This window comes from Rhinolophus hipposideros, assembly GCF_964194185.1.
Source record: "Rhinolophus hipposideros genome assembly, chromosome: 3".
In the NCBI taxonomy this organism is placed as follows: Eukaryota; Metazoa; Chordata; class Mammalia; order Chiroptera; family Rhinolophidae; genus Rhinolophus; species Rhinolophus hipposideros.
In genome coordinates this window covers 31,843,589-31,863,185 of record NC_138049.1, presented here as the reverse complement: position 1 = coordinate 31,863,185, position 19,597 = coordinate 31,843,589, and the positions used below count along the sequence as shown (strand labels likewise).

The 19,597-nt window shown below is 39.5% G+C and overlaps 1 protein-coding gene across 20 annotated transcripts in view; it reads right to left on the bottom strand.

The window, feature by feature from the left end:
- Positions 1 to 19,371, bottom strand: part of PTPRK (protein tyrosine phosphatase receptor type K) — a 511,921-nt gene extending 492,550 nt beyond the window's left edge. For all 20 annotated transcript variants that reach the window (XM_081044250.1, XM_081044264.1, XM_081044263.1 and 17 more), the window contains exon 1: positions 19,021 to 19,371. In XM_081044250.1, the coding sequence (XP_080900376.1) occupies positions 19,021 to 19,117 (97 nt within the window). In that variant the 5' untranslated portion in view covers positions 19,118 to 19,371. The remainder of the gene's footprint in view (positions 1 to 19,020) is intronic.
- Between the last annotated feature and the right edge of the window lie 226 nt (positions 19,372 to 19,597).

Genomic DNA, 19,597 nt, shown 5'->3' with positions numbered 1-19,597 from the left:
AAAATACTATACAAAACACTCAAAGGAGTTATCTCTACTTAGAAAACACTGAATTGTAGACTTTTGAGTTTGACAAATACTTTAAAAGGCACTTAATCCAACCATCTTTGGTCAAACCTGGTGATCAATTAGTGTTTGAAGAACCAAGGAACAAATCCTTATGATAATCATAATGTTACATTTGTATAGCCTCTTCAAGGTTGAAATAGCATATTCACAGAAATTACCTTTATTTGATCCTCTAAATAGGATGGTAGTGGCATTATTCCCACATTGAGGATAAGGAGGGAGGCTCAGGTCAATTAAATCCCTCATTTACCAGATTAAGTAAACCCTGCGCTCTTTATAATACACCAGAAATTCCACAACATAATAGTGGAAGAATGATCTTGGAGTTTATGAACTGTGTGACCTTCGGCACATCAAAGACCTTGAGTTATTTCATAGGACCGTAGTGAACATTATATGAAAAAGTGTAGTGTCTTTCCTGCTTTTTCCATCAGACCCACAATGAGATATTCATTTCACATTGACTAAGTACACAGAGACATAAAAAGATATACGTATAAATCTATGTAATTAAAACCAAGGTTTCAGGAAATAGTACTTCTTTATGAGATGCTTCTTATTTTTACTATTGTTGTTTTCACAGTCTCTTCTATTTCATGTTTTTTTAAACTAGTTGCTACCTACTGAATTGAATTCAGTACCTACAAAATGTGTGGTTACATGCAATTTGAAAATACTGATCTGATGCTTAGCTCAGGGCTACACCCAGTAAACACTAAAATGTTACCTATTGAAAACAATTTTTTTTAATGTCACTATAGATTAGTGACTCTAAAACACACACACACACACACACACACACACACACACACACAGATGTTTTATATCTGTTGAAATCACAGTCTAGAAAAGACATATCAACAACCCAGAAAAAATATATACAAAATGGCTTCAGTTTCTGATGAAGAATAGGGTAAAATCCCAATGATCACCATTGTTGTGTCATGTCATTAGGCTTCAATGAAGAAGTGACTAAACATAGTGAGAAATGAATTACAGATCTTAATCAAGCCCTGCTGAATAAACAGTTGAGATACAAAGGAATACAAAGCATAAGTTGTCTTTCAAAAACAGATGCTCTAAAATCTGTTGTCCTGGGTAATACAATCATGTGATTACCTCAAAATTGGGGGGTAGGAGGTACTTTCATTTCAATCATTGTGGCCAGTATTGATAAGCTTTCCAGAGTTATGATTTACAATATACCTAGCATAATTAACTCCTTGATGATGCTTAGCTAATTCATGCATCATTCTGAATATCAACTAATTGCTATAGTATTATAGGCATAAAAGTAAAAGATTGAGTTTAAAGTCTACTGATCCCAGGTCATACAGCAGAAATTGATAATATAAAGTAAATCTCTGAGAGTTTATATTAACATAGGACTCTTTCTTAGAACCATATTTAAGTACAGAAAAACAGAACTTCCAATTTACTACCATACCTTTATTAATACTAAGTAATATTTGTCTTTATCCCTTGTCCCCCTTGTTTCAAGGAAGAGAGACCACTAACTGAGGAGAATTAAAATCTGTATTTTGTTTTCAACAGATTGGGTAAATTTTGTTATGGAATCTAAATTGTAAAGTTTGGAAAGCTTCCAAATTCTTGAAATTGTTCTTATGTGAGGAAAGATAAGATTTTTTCCCCCAGATATGAAATGAAACATTTTATGTAAGATATGCAGAGAAAAATCAGAGAGATATAAATCCATTTTGCCAATAAGTCACTTGTGGACTTTTCAGCATTTTGTCATTTATTATTCCACTCAATTAACACAAACACACATGCCTGCACACACACTCCTACCAAAAGGGGGAAAAAAAAGTATACACAACATATTAACGATCTGCCAATTTCAAAAATATCTTACAATATATTCCAAAGTATAGATATCTTGCTTCTAGATAATAACTTTGTGGGCAGCGAGTAGGGCACAAAGGGTACAGAAATTTTTAATTAGCACTGCAAATGTAATTAACCTACAGTACATTTTTTCAGAGCATGGAATATTTTTATTTCATAGAAATAAATGTTACCAGGGCATATGTTAAAACAACATTTACTTGTATGTGACACTGGTAGATACTAAATAATAAATATTTTAATTCAAGTAAAATAATCAGTAGTAAATTTAGTTAACAATTGATAATTCTGGAAAATAATAAAAGATCATTAAGCCAAGAGCTCATAAATGTGTAAGGAATGTTACTTTTTTTAAATATTGATTTTGTAGATGTTAATTTCATATACTCAAAAAAATCCATCAAAGCAACAATGTACAGCAGCAGAATGAGATGCAAATCCACTCCCTTTCACTGACAATGTTTATTCCAATATTTCTGAATAACTCAAATTCTGGGTGCTCTTGTGGGCCACAAAAAGTATGTTATTACAAGAATTGTATATTAATTTTCAAGTTATATTGGCTAGAAGCCCACCACCTACTGTGTAATATTCTAGAAAAGATGGTGCTTAGCTTAAAAGGATACATAATTCAAAGGCCTTTAGAAGCTTAGTCTTTAAGTAGACGTAGCAGGGATCTAAGTAAACAGTCCTTAAGGAGAGCTTAACTACTCACACCAACACCTAAGACCGATGATATTCATCCTGTGCTGCGAAGAAATTTGAGTTAAGCATAAAGACATTCTTCTTCTTGGGACTTTTCCTGAGATTAGGTTCTGTAAAGGATGCTCCCAAAGCCTTCTGACATCTACATTTTTTTTATATTTATGAACCTGAACCTTATTAATAACTAAGTCTTCCCTAGTGGATTTCAACAAGGACTTGAATTTCTCATTCTAAATCCTGCTCCATTGGAAGATTGTTACAGAAGGGCCCATAACAAAGATAGGACCCCTCACACCCATCCACCAAGATTACAATGCATTGAGGTGGGCTGGAGCCAGTTTATACCAGCTCCTGACCATCAACTGTTACAATATTCAGCAATTTTGTGAGGTGCTTGTTCATCACAACCTTTGTTAAAAACTCCTTTATAAAATTTACATTTGAATAGATTATATGAATACTTAAAACAGAGGTATTGACTCAAAAGTCATCACTTCTTAATTGTTTTACAACATTTACCATGACTATATTACAGCCTATTCTTGAGGTCATGGTAAATGTAGTAAATCATTTCTATGGTGGAATTACTATACAATGGTGTGTTACTTCACATCTCTTCCCAACTCTGTTCAATGACATCACATTGGTATTTGAACTCAGCAATGATAGCGTGAGGACAGCGGAAGTATTTACATGGTAGAAATTGGCAAATTCTAAAACCTGAACTTTGGTGGTTTTTTTTTTTTTTTTTTTGAACAGTCAATGGTTAAACATTTCCCACCATCACCATTTCTTACTAATTTTTCCATGAGCACTGTGTGCCCATTCTTGGGAATTTTGTCGCTGATGGGCTTCTGATTCAGAAAGGCCTAACTAATCACACCAGCAGTGAGTGACTGTCCTTTCCCCATATTCTGACAGTACAACTCATATTGTATATCCCAACTAGCCTGAGAGGTCCTTGAGGGCAGGGATTTACTGAACTTTTTCATCTGTTTGCCCTGTGTGCTCAGCATACAGCCTGTCAGAAAATGGACACACATTAAATACAGGCAAACCTCAGATATTGCAAGTTCAGTTCCAGATCATCACGATGGAGTATCGCAATAAAGCGAGTCATAATCATTTTGCTGGTGGTAGGTCCTTCCTTCACTTCATAAACCACCACCAACTGTGAAGCACAATATAGGGAAATATGCCTGTACTTGGTGAACTTCACCGAATTAACATGAAAGGAATGAGACAAGCTGTCATACACATCTTATTGAATGAAGAGGCCACTAGCTCACCAGCCTCTCTAACAGGGATCCTAATCAATCATACGAATGCACAAATCAATGTTGCCTGCCCCAACAAGGTATTGCCTGAAAGAAAGTGCTAATAATTTAGACTGGTATCACCTATTTTAACAAGCTCAAAACAATATCATATTTGACATGCTATCATTAAAGTTCAAGACTACTGCCATGATGTACAGAATACATATATTATTTTGTTATTGTTCACATAAAAGACAATGCTTGATGTAGCTGTAATCCCAACAACAGATGGGGGTTGTCAACAACAATAAGTCTGCACTGCAAAGAAACCTCTCACTGCTTTGAAGGCAATGGTACCTGAAAAGGTAAATTCTGATATGACATGCTGCCCCTCCTTTCTCCCGTCCCATTTACTTAACTATATTTGAAAGCAACATGAGACACCTTTAATAAAATTGCATGCTTTTCTAAAATGTGTTGGCAACTGGGGAAGTTTGTGGTATAATTATGAATGAGTGATGGGGGTTGGTAGACTGCTTCTATCTACTAGTATGCTGACTCCAAACTCTGAGCAAACTGCTGAGAGACTAGGAAAGATCTTACATAGATCCTTAGATGGATAGCATGTATCTGTCGGAAATTCAAAGCACTGCCCATGAATTCCTGTATCTGAGAAAGGAATGAACAACAGCCCTCAAAGCTATTCCCAGGGCTCACCTTGGATCTTCATTCCTGATAAGAAGGGGCCAAGAAAGGACACAATGTACTCTGCAGAATCTAAGAGACCTCTGTATAGTAAGGTGTCAGAGCAGCTGGGTTCTTCTGGAGATATCTGCTGTAATATTTGCTAGTTTATGGGTTTTTCCAACTCCCTCATGCAGAAAGATTGGAAGCCATGGTCTGAACTACACTGTTAGAATTTATAGTTCCTGTATATATTATCAAGTTCTCAACATAAAAAAAATGTCCAAACCTATAAAGAATTTAAGAGTTCGAGCCCAAAATGATGACAATTGCCCAGAATCAAGATCTAAAATGCTCCAGAGAACAACAGCTTTGCAGTTTCTCTTATGCATTTGAAATTAAGGAGGGGATGTAAGGAAGATTACAGGAAGGTGGAAGAAAGCAAGACAGGAATTGGATTACAGGATTATGCTCTTTCTTAAGGGTGGTTAACCATTTCAGGGGTATGACTTCAGGCATATTAACTTAGATGCACAAGAATGATGCACAGGACTTGCTGAAAAACCTTTCTTTACAGAAGTTAGGCCTGGGATGTGCCTACTCACCACGTAGCCCAGTTAGAAATCGATGATTCATTACAGCAACGCTTTTTTTGTCCACAAAGTATACTCTATATTATGTAGTATTTTCACTTCATACACAGGTCTGCCATACCCAATCTTTTCCTGCTTCAGTATCCTTTAGATCAGGGGTGTCCAAACTTTTTTCAATGTTTTTCACCAAGGGCCATATGGGATAAAATACACAAACAACAGGGCCACTCACTCAATGTGAAGTACGTATTGCCTCACCTTGTTTAAGTAAACTAAATATATTTTTGGAATTTGCTGAGGGCCAATTAACAATGGATTGTGGGCCTCAGTTGGCCTGCGGGCCGCAGTTTGGACACCCCTGCTTTAGATATTAGTTGCGATATATGAAACGACCAGTCTGCTTTCCAAATAATAACTGGATCATGATTATGGAGCCTAGAACATGCAGTCCAGGTATGCAACCCCTCTTTTGAATGGTTCCATATTTAAGTTTCTATGTGCTATAGAAGTTTACTAATTCTCCTTTTTATCGACTATGAACCTGGACAAATGTTGAAGGAGGTTTGAGTTTGCTACTCCAAAATATGCCTCTTTGGGATATTGATTATATTAGGCTGGTTAATTTTAAGAAATAGCAGATCTGGGAAAAGCACTGAAAACAAAGTAGAGGTTACCCTTTGTTTAAACGAAAGATATTTACATTTTTAAGGGAAATCTCCACCTGTAAGGGTGTTTCTCTCAGGGTACCAGACCTGCCTCCACTATCCTAAGATAAGGCAGATATTTAAATCTGCATAATAATCTTATCCTTGTTTTCTAGGCTTTTTCTGATAACCTCCCCTAACTTACTCATCACCCCCAAAATCATCTTTTTCCTATAAGTAGCACTGAAGGTGATGGCTTCTGCCATTTTGGTGAACTATTCAGTGTTCCTGGGTCTCATGTGTGTACAGGAGGTAGACATGTTATTAAACTTTCTTTTTTTTTCCTAATGTGTCTCATGTTAATTTGAGTATGAATTCACCAGAAGAACCTTGAGGGGTAGAAAGGAATTTTTCCTCCCTGACAGTGCACCATAAGGACAACTCCTTAAGAAAATATATAAATTGTGGATGACAAAAGGGGTTCCACGGAAAGTAACCTCACGGGGTGATCTGATCATCAATTCCTAACTGGGCAGGTCATGTGGGTAGTCATGCCCCAGGCATACAACTTCTTTACTACAATTTTATTCTTTGCCTTAAGCAAGCTCTGTGCCTTGTTCTCCTGCATCTAGTTAACACGCCTTTGAAATACCAGAAGTAATACTCTTCCAAGGGGGTATTAACGCTCAAGAGAGCACATAATCTTAACTATCCTTTAATCCAATCCCTCCCTTGCTTTCTCCAATCTTCCTTATAATCCCCTCCTTAATTTCAAATGCATAAAGGAAGCTGCAAAACTGTTATTCTCTGGAGCATTTGAAATCTTGCTCCCTGGCATATGTCATCAGTTTGGCTCAAATAAACTCATAAAAATTCTCTACAGGTTTGGCATTTCTTATGTCAACAAAATGGAGAGGAGCTTATGAAGACACCTGCTGCCACCACAATCACAAAGACCTATCTATATTAGTAGGAGCATCCAGTCAGGACACCAAGTTGTACTGTTATGATAAACTGAATACTATAAGCACTTATTTTTAGCGAGATTGATACCTACAATGCAGGGGTACTCTGATGAAAACGTTAACAGGAATGTTTAATTATATCTGCCAATATTTTCAAAATATTTTTGTAAGTATAACACATGGGAAATGGAAGATTGTTTCAATTACAGCTAGAAGAGATACAGTAAGAAGATGAAAGGGTACAGAAAATCCAAAATGTGAATCGAACATGAAATCCCTCTTGAAGTTTAGTGAGACTAACCTCTGGATTGACTGGCAAAGAGCAACCCTGCAAGTGAGCTAACAGTTGTCAAAAGTTTGGCCAGCCCCATACCCCACAGGGCTGGACTCGAAAAACGCTTTACTCTGTTGGCGGTGGCTTGGGATTTAATGGATTTGAAACAACCAGGGCTAAAGAAGATTAAATATCAATGGAAATCTTCAAAAAGAAAACAAAAAAAGTTATCTAGAATTCCTAGTTAAATGACGTTCTAAATGCCAATAACGCATTTACTTAGCATGCGTCAAATGCAAACAGGGCAGTGGAGATATCCTTTTCTCATTCTATAACCTTTGGGGAAAACAACATTCTTTAGCAGTCCTGGAGGGCTGTCTTATTTGCTGCTGAATTCTAAAGGTATCATTTTGAAATGTGAGCACTGCTCCTAGGCAGGAAATTAGTCCCACTGGGATGGACACTTCTAGAAGTAATATAAGTATATTTCTCCTTTTTAATCTTACTCCCACCTTAGCGTTTTCTTATTGTCGCTGAGATTAAATCACTCCAGATGGTACGCAGGTTCATGGATGCCCAAAATTTCGTACTTCCTCCAACTTGCCTAAGATTGAATGAATTTTATTAGTGTTCCAGGCACTCTTTTAAGCACTTTAATTCATTATTCCTCAAAACACCTGGAATAGATATTTGAATGATTCCATTTTAAATTTGTGGAAAGGGATTGGATCATGAAGCAAAAAATAAAACATAAAAATAAAAAATGTTGGAATCAGTACTCACCCGCAGACAGTAAGGTTCCAAAGTCTGTGAGCTTAAAATTATGCTATCTATTCTGAGTGTCCTTTGCTTAAAGATAAAATGGGAACAAAATGTGAGTGACTTAACCAAAACAAAGTAGTTTTATAAATTCCTACTTTTGAAGCTTGGGTCTATGTAATTTGTCAATTTTGATTTTGCTGAGATAGAAAATATTTACACATTGCCCAAATTAACTCATCTCCTTAATTCACACACTGGAAGTCATGTGGACCTCTTTTGATACAGATATTTGAAATCTCTATTTCCTGGTAGGGCAAAGGGGTGTAAATGACAATGCTGTTGCCTCCTTCAAAATAAATGGCCACAGCACCTGGAATAGAATTTACCCTGCTTCCAGGCTGGTCAGGGTCCGCCCTGATTCCTGGCCCGTTCTCTCTACTGGTGCCTGGCCTCCCTCTCTAGTAGCTGCCCACAGCTCTGGACAATGTGTGCCACTGAAGCAGCAGAGAGAAGGCTGATGAGAGTCAGGGCAACAGTGGCAATTGACAAGCATCCTTAGTTCACAACAAACAGGAATCTGCAGCCAAATAACCAGGGGCTCTGCATGCGAATGTTCACACTGGGAAGGCACATTAACACACATTGTCCTCTGTGACGGTGCCCCCCAACCTTCCTGATCCTGTTTCCTGGGGGAGGGTGACCGTGAGCCTCCAGAAATCACAGAAGCTCTCGCCTCAGCACAACTTGTTTACACTTTGGATTATTCAACTTTGGGGAAATTCCATTTGGTGGCACTTTACTATCATTGTGGCAAATTTTTGCGTAATTCTTTTTTGACAGGCTTCTAGCTTTTTGTGTGTACAGCCGATGGTAAACCCAATGCCATGTGCACTAAAATGGTTTTGTACATAGATCTCCAAAGAAGCCCTTTGCCCTCTCTGATGCAGGCTGTTGCCAATCCCTTCACTGTATGTATCTCCTAAGTATTTAAGTGTGAGTTTAGATAAAGAAGCAACAGTGAGTCAACCTTAGATAGCACTGTTTCAACCTGCCAGCATGTTAGACAAATTACTACAAACTTCATCTTTCAGGAGTCACAGTTATCACATCTGACAAGGATATAACAACAAGTTAAAAAAAAAAAAAAAAAGTCGTAGAGAAAGTAGGCAATACACAGGAAAGAAAACAATTAACTCATTAATTCATTTAGGTAACAAACAAAAAGGTGTGTGATAAAAAACCTCCAGTGTAAGTCAATAAGCCATCCTCCAGGATCACCATCTTGCCCCTATGTTCCAGGCCAGCAGCTCTGGCCAAAGAAGGGACATTAGCAAGTGCCTGGGGATGGATGATACGGTGATCTAAACTGGCACAGCTACATTTGGGCCCCTGGTCCTCAGTGACACCCAGCTTTCGGCCACTAGCACAGACGGGTATCTAACACAAGCCGATAAACCTCTCATTGTGAGAAGGGAGGCTGGGCCAACAGCTGCTACTTCTCTACATTCTATTCATTATTCAGTAACTTCTTACAGCTCCTCTTTTGAATACCCCATGTTGTTCACATATGCAATATAAAGTTAGGCAGCAGAGGTGAGAAGATCAAAATTATAAGCAAGTTCACCTTCACCTCTTGAGTTTTTCAAAATTAGTTTACAAAGTGAAGAGTTATTAGGTTTTATTTCTGTTCAATTAGCATCATTTATCACAGTGTTGATTTCTATTAAAAATAAATAAATGCATACATTCAAACACCTATTGTGCACATATGTATAAATAAATCCATCAGGATACATAAATAAGTCAGGTTTGCTTTTGGGAACATTGTTTCAGAACTTCAGAATAAAAACTATAAACAATAATTATCTACATAAATTACCATTAAGCAAAACAATGTATATGTTGTAACAACAGTGACCTATGAATCAAAATATTGAGTTTCATCTCAAATTCCTCCAAGCGGTATGACTTTGGGCAAACTATATCAAAAGAAAAAATATCAGTTTATAAGGTCCAGCTTAGCATTCAAAAGTTCTGTCAATTTTTAATGTTAGACTTCTTCAATACTGAGGCAAAAAAAAAAGTACTAATAGAAAATTTAAAAACATATGTATGCTTTAAAGCAGGGCTTAAAGGGGAAAATCAAAAAGAAAAAAAGAAAAATAAAGAGAGAAAACCTCCCTAAATTATGAACAGCTGATCTGCAATGCACACAAAGCTGGCTGGTGCAATTTGCCTTTCCTCTTCCTCCTCCACCTACTTCCCCTTAGAGACTAAGGCTTAGCCTACCATGTCTTCCTGATGCCACAACCCAGTAGTCCAGAGCAGGGAACCATGTGATCCAGCTGTCTTTTCCCCACCACCTGTTTTCTTCCTCTCAGAAGGATCATAAATACACACACAGGTAGGTAGCACTGCCCTCTTTGTTTGCTTTGACTGCAGTCTGGTTGCCTTTCCAGAGCCCAATCCCCTAGTACCTGTTGACAACTGATGATTTGATCCACAGTCCCCCGATCAGTCCATGTGACCTGGTTGGGGACCTAGGGCTGAACCCAGAATCCTAGTGAACTAAGCCAATTAGCACACTTACTCCCCCTCAGTCAGAGCCTTTTGATTCAGGGCAATCAGAACATAAGTTCACATTATCCTAACGGACTAAGACCTGGGATCTTGTGACCTGAAAGCTGCTGAAGCTACCTTGTCTCTACATATGGAGCCCAAGAACAAAGGTCCTGGACCGGCCCAGAGCTAGCTAGGTTGAGCAGACACAGACAGATCATATCAAAGGAATTATGGGAACTCCTAAGTCAAGCTCCACCTGAACTGTCATTGGAAGAGAGAATAAATTCCTTTTTTTGTTGCAACCAGTCTCAGGTTGCATTTTCTGCCAATATGTAACCCCAAAAAATGTCTAAAAATTGCTACATGTGGGTATTATTCAATAATGCACCTTGGCTCTACCAGTTCCTCACACACTGTCACCTAAGGCAAGTTATTACTTAACCTCTCTTGGCCTCAGCTGCAAAATGAAGGTAATTTCAATCTTAAAGATTATCATGAGAATTTAAAATTATATACACCATTGGTCATAAGGCCTGAAGGGTCATAGGCACTTAGTAAATAGCAGTTTCTATTGTTGTTTTTGCAATTGCTTTAGCACTATCTCTCCTCTCCAATGTGCAACAGAATCAGTGAGCCTAATTATTGCTGATAGTGATAAAAGTAGAACTAGTATAAAAGGCAAGCTCTAGAATTTGAAATGAAATTAGGAAGAGTCAAAGCCTTCAACTCTGAAGCACTTGAAGATGTGTGGAAGTACCTTTCAGAGTTTCTCTCCATCAATGAGACATCTTCCTTTAAACACCAGTGCCTATATTAGGTAAATGTGGAAATCACTGATTTGTAATTTATTTATCAATCCAGAACTATTGATTTTGTATTTCAAACAATACAGGTTAAGCAGACTTTCGATTACAGTATCAGATATGTAGAGAATTATGCTCAGTATTATTACCCGAAACTCCAGCTCCTGATACCACAATACAACCAATTCTAAAGAGTTAACATTAATTTATTCTTCTTGTTTTTTTATTAGTCTCTGCCATCACCATGTCATTATGCCAGTATTTTCTGAATCACTAGTGAATAGCAAAAACAAATATAGCAGCCATGATTTAATCAGAGACTTCACTGTTGAAACAGCCAGCAAAAGTCGACACATTTGGAATAGTAAATGGATAACAAAACACACTTACAGGCTCATTAATAAGAAGGCAATTAGGTCTTCTGGGAAAATTCATTTTCTAAAAAATGCTAAAGCAAGCTACAAAATGCAAGTAAAATTGTGTTTTGACATGAAGAGTGTGCACTGTCTATTACATCATAATTTTTCTCTTGAGAAAACTGACAAGAAACTCAGTTCTTAAATATGAATACAAAAGATTGTGAAAAGAACACCAGTGATATTTAATGTAGTCTATCTAACTCCCATTCACTATAAACGAGCTCCTTACTACAAAGATCCTTAAATTACCTTTAGAAGAAAACGAGAAATACAAAACAAGAAATTGCTGCTACTAGTATTGTCATAGGAAATACTATTTCCTGTATCAACATATCAATATGCTAAGTAAAAATGACTGGTATGAATCTTGTTTGGTCCCTCAGGTAATATGTTTACCTTTAAATATTCTTATACAACACTATCCATAACCCAAACTATTTAGCCTCATTTTTATTATGAAAATATTTCTTTCAAAATTGTGAGTATTCTTTTCAAAAAAAAAAGACCTATATGATATTGCTTTAATGTGTCTGGGGTGTTAAATTACAGTAAAGTAAATACTGATCAGAAATACGATTCCAAGGAAATTCGTTTCATGTTATAATTAATCCTTTCACAATACTCTTAGAAATCTACAGTAAAGTGCATATGGCAATTATTTTCAAGCTGGTTTTTGTTTGCTTATTTGTTTTGTTTCGTTTTTTTTGTCGTAGCGCAGTGTTCCTCAAAATTAAATGTTCAGGCAAATCACCTGGAGATTTTACTAAAACTGCAGATCCTGAGTCCGTCGGTCTGGGTGGGCTCTGATAGTAATCACAAAATCATGACAAGTTTCCAAGTGCTGCTGATGCCTCTGATTTTGCGATGGACAGCAATTCAAGTCGCAAAATTCTAGGGCACCTTGCATGTGAGGGATCCAATAATCATGACATAATCAGCCATCAAGCCCTAGATGGGCAGGGAGGGCCTTAGAAAGGCTTCCTCTCTGCTTGCAAATTTGCTAAGGCGAATCACCTCTCATATCAAGGAGCTGAGACCAGCCTGCCACTTTCACAGCTGCTAAGTACCAACAGCACTGCCCAAGGAGGATCAGGGGTATTTCTGTAGCTGGTCAGCTGTTGCCCTGGATAGAGCTTGGAGAACTAGCCTACAATCAGCCAGTTAAAGAGCAGGCTGCATTGTGGAGGGTTTATATAAGTAGACACAAATCTGGAGGAAGATTTATTACGTTCTCATTAGAAGTATAGTATAGTATTAGGTATAGTATATAGTATAGTACTATAGTACAGTATAGAAGTATAGTATAGATCAGTACAATGTATTGTATACTACATAATTCTTTTCCATTTCAGTTTCTTCACCTATAAAATAAAGAAAATAATTATCTATGTTCAATATTCTTCTCAAGAATAAAAGTTATAAGGGTTTAACCTCATCTCTAGATGTTCTTAGCTTCCTTGTCACCTGAACTTTTGGACAATGAAATTCCATCACTGTTAAGGTGTGTATGTGTGTGTACATATTATACCTTTCAGCTTTCCCAACAAAATTAATGCAAACAATAAAATCAACAATTTTATTTGGCTTTATTGCTGAGTTCCTCTCATGAAAATAATTTCTACAGTGGTGCCTATAGTAGGATTCAGCTAGAACTGCCCTGTTCGTCATTGTTATTAACAGAGCTCTACAATCTTATAAAGTGGAAACATGGATTATTTCATTAAGGACTACTTAATTTGCTCCTAAAACAATTACAAGTGACAAAATAAGCCACTTGTAATTTTTATGGATTATCAAGTCACAGAAGAGAATGCCAAAAAATGCAGCCAGAGTTAAGTGGGGAAATGGCAACGTTCCACTTCAGGATCAATGCGATCCTTCCACCCCAGGCCCGAGGCTCCCCCAGAGCCTCAACCATCTGACAAACCTCACAAAACTAAGTGTTTTTTAATTATGGAATTTCAGTCTTATTACTAGAATATTAACTGCAATCAAAAGAATTCCCCCAAGAATACTACAGGAAAGAAAATATATCTCTCACAACAGAATCTCCATGGAACTCATAAAACCTTTTATGTGGAACCATGTTTCTTCTTTAAGAACATTTTCCATAACACACATTTCCACTAAGATGGAGTTTGAGGTTTGTAAACTATCTACCCCTGGAGCTCACACTGACATCAAACATTCATACAAAGTTTTTTAGAAGTTTTCCAAAGCATAGCTGTGTATAACTTCTCTCACTCATCTCAAAATATCAGCTAATGTAGTACTCAAAATGTCTATGCCTATTTACAAAAAAGGAACTTAAACGTTCTCTTCCATTCAGAGATATAGCCGTATAAGCACAAATAAATAACATGTGACATTAAAAGATTATTTCATGGATTTGAAGGTTTCTGGCTTTAATCAAAATAAAAATTAGCCTGATGGATCTACATATTTAGTCTTCAAATACCAGTTTAAGACATGATGCCAAAATATCATCACTGAGTAACTACGACAAACAGCATGAGTTTTGATGAAAAAAACAAGTCATGTTCAAAAGCAATTATAACCTTTTTAGGCCAAGAGAAACACCATTTGATAAAGGAACACAAACCAGATACATATGATCAAAGAGTACAGTCTGAGAGGAATACACAAAGGGAAAGTTTTAGAAATGAATGTGTTTGGGCAAAGGCAAAGGATGAGTCTAATAAACAAGTCAAAAATACAGCTTTTTTTTTCCTCTTTGGAAAATTAAAGATCAAACACACACACTCACACACGGGCACACACAAACTCCCAAGTGTTCTTTGTTTTCTCTGTAAGAACAATCTGTAAACTCTCTTGATGTTTCCTGCTCTCAGTCTTCCAGAATTCTTCTTCCGGCCCCCATGAAGAGCACACACAGGGGAAATGGGACACCGTGGGAGAGATGAGGACAGCATTTGTCATGCATCTGAGTAGCAGATCCATATTTAAATAGCATGACTTACACTGTTTTTAATAACAGTGTAATTAAGCAGACCTAGAAGAACCTTAAGCAGACCTAGAAGAGTGCATTTCAAAGTATTAGAAGGCAATACATGGTCTGTCTACATAGGACCACATTACATGAATTACATTTTTTTTAAAGGCCATAAAAACATGTAGTAAACTATCATTGCTAGAACTATGAGATTTGGTGGGAGGATTGGTGTTTGCGCTGGATAGGGGTCAAGTCATTATTTCCAGGTTTTCAGAACATGTCCAGCAATAAAAGATACTTGGTGAAAACAAAAAGGCTGTGATTTTGTGTATGTGCATGTGGGGCTTTGTTGCTGATAGAGAGGAATGGGAAGGAGAGTGGGAGAGGGGAGGAGTGGCAGAGGGTTTGATTTATTTCTCCAATTCCCATTTATGAATACAAAGAGAAGAGCTGTCAGCAGCACACTTGCCAAAGCCCAAGCACAGCCAGACCTGCCTCTTCCCATCTGGGTAGGCCAGACACAAAACGATATCTTGCAATCTAGGAAAATCAACAGAGTCAAATATAAGGGCACTAGTGAGAGAAAAACCAGTCCTGGGAATATCCAGTTACATATCATTACGAGTGATTAGAATTTGGAGTTTTAATGAATTAAGGGACCGAGGGATTCTGGCCAATCCAAACCAGAAAACTAAAAGGCAAACCTTACAACAAGCTGTCTCTGATGTAAAGCCCTAGCAGGTAATAAGCATAAGAGAAATAATCTATAACTTCGCATACAGAGACATCAAGGCATCAGACACTAGGAAAGTGGCACTGCTTAGACGTGTTGCAACGTCCTCAAAAATCAAGTGAGTGCAAGCTTAGTGTGACATGCCAGGGACTATATTCGAGGTACGATCCTCAGCTGCATTTCTAGGCTCACATCATACTAGAGAGACAATAGTCCCTCTCTAGGTCATTGATAAGACTGCACCTAAAAAGCTGCATATTATTCTCCACTATGAGATGAAAAAGTTGAACTACCAACAGTTGAACAAACAGCTAAAGAAATTAACTTAAAATATATTTCTTCTATAATTAAAATACTATAGAAGGAATGTTAATAGTGCATAGGTTTATTAGTTCAAGTAAAGATTTGCGCGACATAAGTAAAAATAAAATAAAATAAAATAAAATAAAATAAAATAAAATAAAATAAAATAAAATAAAATAAAAAAGGATAATTTCTCTCAATGTGCTGATAAAATGATGATCTAGCCAGCATGGGTTGTTTATGTTTAATACTGATTAAAATAAATGACTGGCGAAGTGAGACACACAATCTTGAACAGCCTGTACTCACTAGGAGAGAGTGCATGGGCAAGTGAAGACTGAAGGCAAGGAATTTAGCTACCTTAATATATGATGATTACACCCCAGACAACTGCATGATGCTTTACAATTCACGGTGCCAGTTCATGCATTATTGGATAGGATCTTCATCCAAACCAGGTGGATAGAAAGGTCAGGATGGTTATTATCCCCATTTTACAGATGAGAAAGTTGAGTTTCCAAGTTACCTCATCTGTGACTGATTTTTGTCAGTCCTCTGAGTCCTGACACAGAAAAATGTCTTACATTTTTATATCAAGAGATAACAGCTATACAATCCAGTGAATAAACTCCAGGGCATATTTGTGCTTCTATGCCTCTGTTTCCCTAGATATAACATGACACTGATGTAATTTTAAGTGAGAAATTAAACTGAAAGAATATAAATATAAGTTGATATTTATAAGAAGTGTGGTTTGAAAGAGGCTTCCCATGCAGCATTTTTATGCTTTAACTCCAAAAACTAAGATAAAAGTCACAATGATGAAAATATTCTTAAATTTGTGGTTTAAACAAAACAGACTACGTGAGTACATATATCAAAGATCCAACAACGCTCAGTTTTCAAAATTTTGAAGCTTACTACATTAGGAACCACATGATAATATCTAAAAGTGGTAAATTTGCCCAAATGGGTGTGATTTAAAAAACATATTTAACAGGTTGTTTCAAAATTATGAACACATATTTGTTTTAGACTTTAAAGTGTTTTTATTTAGATTTTTTCAAAAGAGGTAAGAGTTCATCATTTAAAGTAGAATGTAATGGAGGGTGGCGGGGGGGTGGGGGGGACAGTAACAAGAAATATACCTCCAATCCCTGAATCCATATCTTTGTAACAAATCTTTCAAAAAAATCTGATGACACTAGAATACCAAATGACTTAGGATAGCCAGAAAACAGGTTTTTTATACCAAACAAACTTTTAATTTATGGAGAAAAGCAGATCTATAATTTGACTTTTAACTATGGACATAAAGGGCATTCGTTTCTGGGCATATTTATAAGTCCTGAATGGCAAAATTTTGAGATAAAGTCTTGGGAAAACTGCATAATAGAATTGCATATTCTTTTACTTAAATATAACATAAAGTAAAATGTTTTGCTTTGTCACTAAAGAAAAGCCACGCATATTTTGTTAAATTACTTAGAACTAGATGTCTAAGAACACAATTGTTCATTAGAGACCTGAACTCCAGGGATCGGAAAAGTTCATCTGCACATTCTGCTGGAGGAAATTTATTATTTACTTGCTCATTAAAGGGTAAATAACATTTGAAAAGAGAAAAAGAGAAGTTCCTCTATGGCTGACAATATATCCATCAGCTGTTGAGACATTAATAGCGGCAACTCTTGAATACATGTAAGTTTAATCATGCAACTGGTAGAATTCAAACTTTCAACTAACTACATGCTTTTTCAAGCGGAGGTTCTCTGTGCAGTGATACACACTGCAGAAATCAATACTCACTCCAAGTTGCCTGTATATAATGCCTTACATCAAGCACAGTTCCAATGCTAATAGGCATTGTACGTCAGAGATGCATGCAGTAATGCGTACTCTAGAAAGAATTAAACTCAGCCACTGTATCAATCGTTGCATGAAGCTGTTGTCCTTTGTACACATCACCTATACACACAGCTTTTCCTCTACACGCTGTATTTCATAATCTGCCTGAGTGCACAACACAAGCTGCCACTTGAATCTGTTGTCTGACTCCTTTTATAGAGTTCTACAAGGAGGAGGGGAGGAAAGGGAAATAAACACTACTCCAGATCACAACCATGTAAGTTTTTTTCCTGGAAACCGGGCAGCCAAAACCGGGAGAGAAACCGACATGTGCAAACTAAGTTCGTTCTCGAAGCGCTGCGGTCTCAGCCAGAAGCGCAGCTGTCACTTTCCCCGTCTTCTCCGACACCCCTCGGCCACCTCTGTGTCTCCATCTGCACTGAGAACCCAGGCGCTCGCCAGCCAATCTGAGCTGGGTGAATTGGCTAGAAAAGTTGTCGGGATCGGCGGGAAGCAGACAAGCGCCCGGGAGCCTGCTCCCCAGCGTCCACCTGGTGAAACTTCAGAGCCCCCAGAGGAGAGAACGAAAGAAGCAACCCACAGGAAGGATAACAAAACTGGAAGGGAACACAGGACGGAACCGGGAGACGAGGTTTCACGGACTTCTCTAAGTGGCTTCACCTAGAACCCAAACAGTTAACAAGTGAGACCGCACCACATCCCTCCTTTCGGGTCCTGGGGGGCGGCGGGGACAGAAGTCGTGCGCAGCCCCCATCACCCAGGCTGGCTCTGGGAGCAGCTGGGCCAGCTTCGTGGCGGCTCAGCTCGAAGAACCGGCTACCACACCGGAGGTGAGGCTTCCCGGACCCGGCTCCCAGCCCTCGCTGCCTAGGACCGCTCGGTGTGGATCCTTAGAATCATATTTCAAAACAAGAAACGCACGGAACCTGCTCCACACAGTTCCCTACCCCTCAGGGCAAAGCCTGGGGCAGCCCAACAGTGGGGGAGGAGAAAGGGACTGGGGGAGGGACGGGGAAGTAGTTAGACAATAGTCAAGGGAGGTTATTCCCGGGACAAAAAGCACCTGGCAAAGCGCGCGGAGGTCAGACCCTTGGAGTCTCCACGTTTCTGACAATGGCTTCCCGGGGAAATGTTTTTGAACACTAGTAGCAGAGAGACACAAGCCTGCACCGCTAGCAGCAGAGGAGCCGTCCCCGGAGTCGTAACTACTTTTTCTTTCTCTTCCCCAGCGCCGTGCTGCCTGCACTGGACGCCGAAGCTACCAGTTTCCCAAGAAAAGCAACGTCTCACTCCCGCACGGCTCGGCCAGCCTGCGCCCGGAGCTAGCCTCGGAAAGGAACAATGGATCGCGAAGACAAAAGTTACCTGCTCCAAGGGACGCCCAGCCCGGGGCCCCCGCGTCCCACCTGGCACAAACTCTGGGGACATCTTTCCCTGTGCCCCCTCCCCTGGCTGCGAAAGCTTCCCCAAATCCTGGTCCCCGGCCCTGGCGAGGAGCCACTCCGCCCCGCCGCGAGCCCGTGGCCGGAGGCAGTCGTCGTCGGGGCCACTCACCTGCGGAGAACTGGCCTTGGGCCGATCCCAGGAGAGGCCAAGGGGACAGGAGCAAGAGTGCCACCAAAGCGGGCAGCGCCGCTGCCGCTGGATCCATGTCGACTTTGGGAGAAGTTTCAAGCAGCTTTGCAAAGAGCTGCCGAGGGGCTCGCAGCGAAATCCACGACTGCGACGAGCGCGGGACCTGGCGGGAGAAGGGCGGGGAGTCCGCAGCTGCCCGCCCGCACTTCTTCCTCCTTGGTGGTCGCCACGCTACGTCTGGGGAGCCCGCGTCGCCGGCCGGCCGTGGCGGCAGCTCTCCATGGCTGGTCCGAGACTGCTCCTGTTAGTCAAGAGTTACTTTGCTCGGGGAGGGACGGAGGCGGAGCCGGGGGTGACGTCGTCCGTCCGGCGGGCTCCGGCGCTTCTCAGGAATGCGGGCTCGGGCGCGGCGCCGCCGCTGCCTCCCGCCGGGGAGACGCGCGCCAGTCCCGGCCGCGCGCCCCGCGCCCCGCGCCCGCCGCCTTTGTTCGCTGCGGGGCCCCGCCGCCCGCCACGGACGGAGGAGAGCCCAGGCGGGAACCGCGACCCGGCGCCG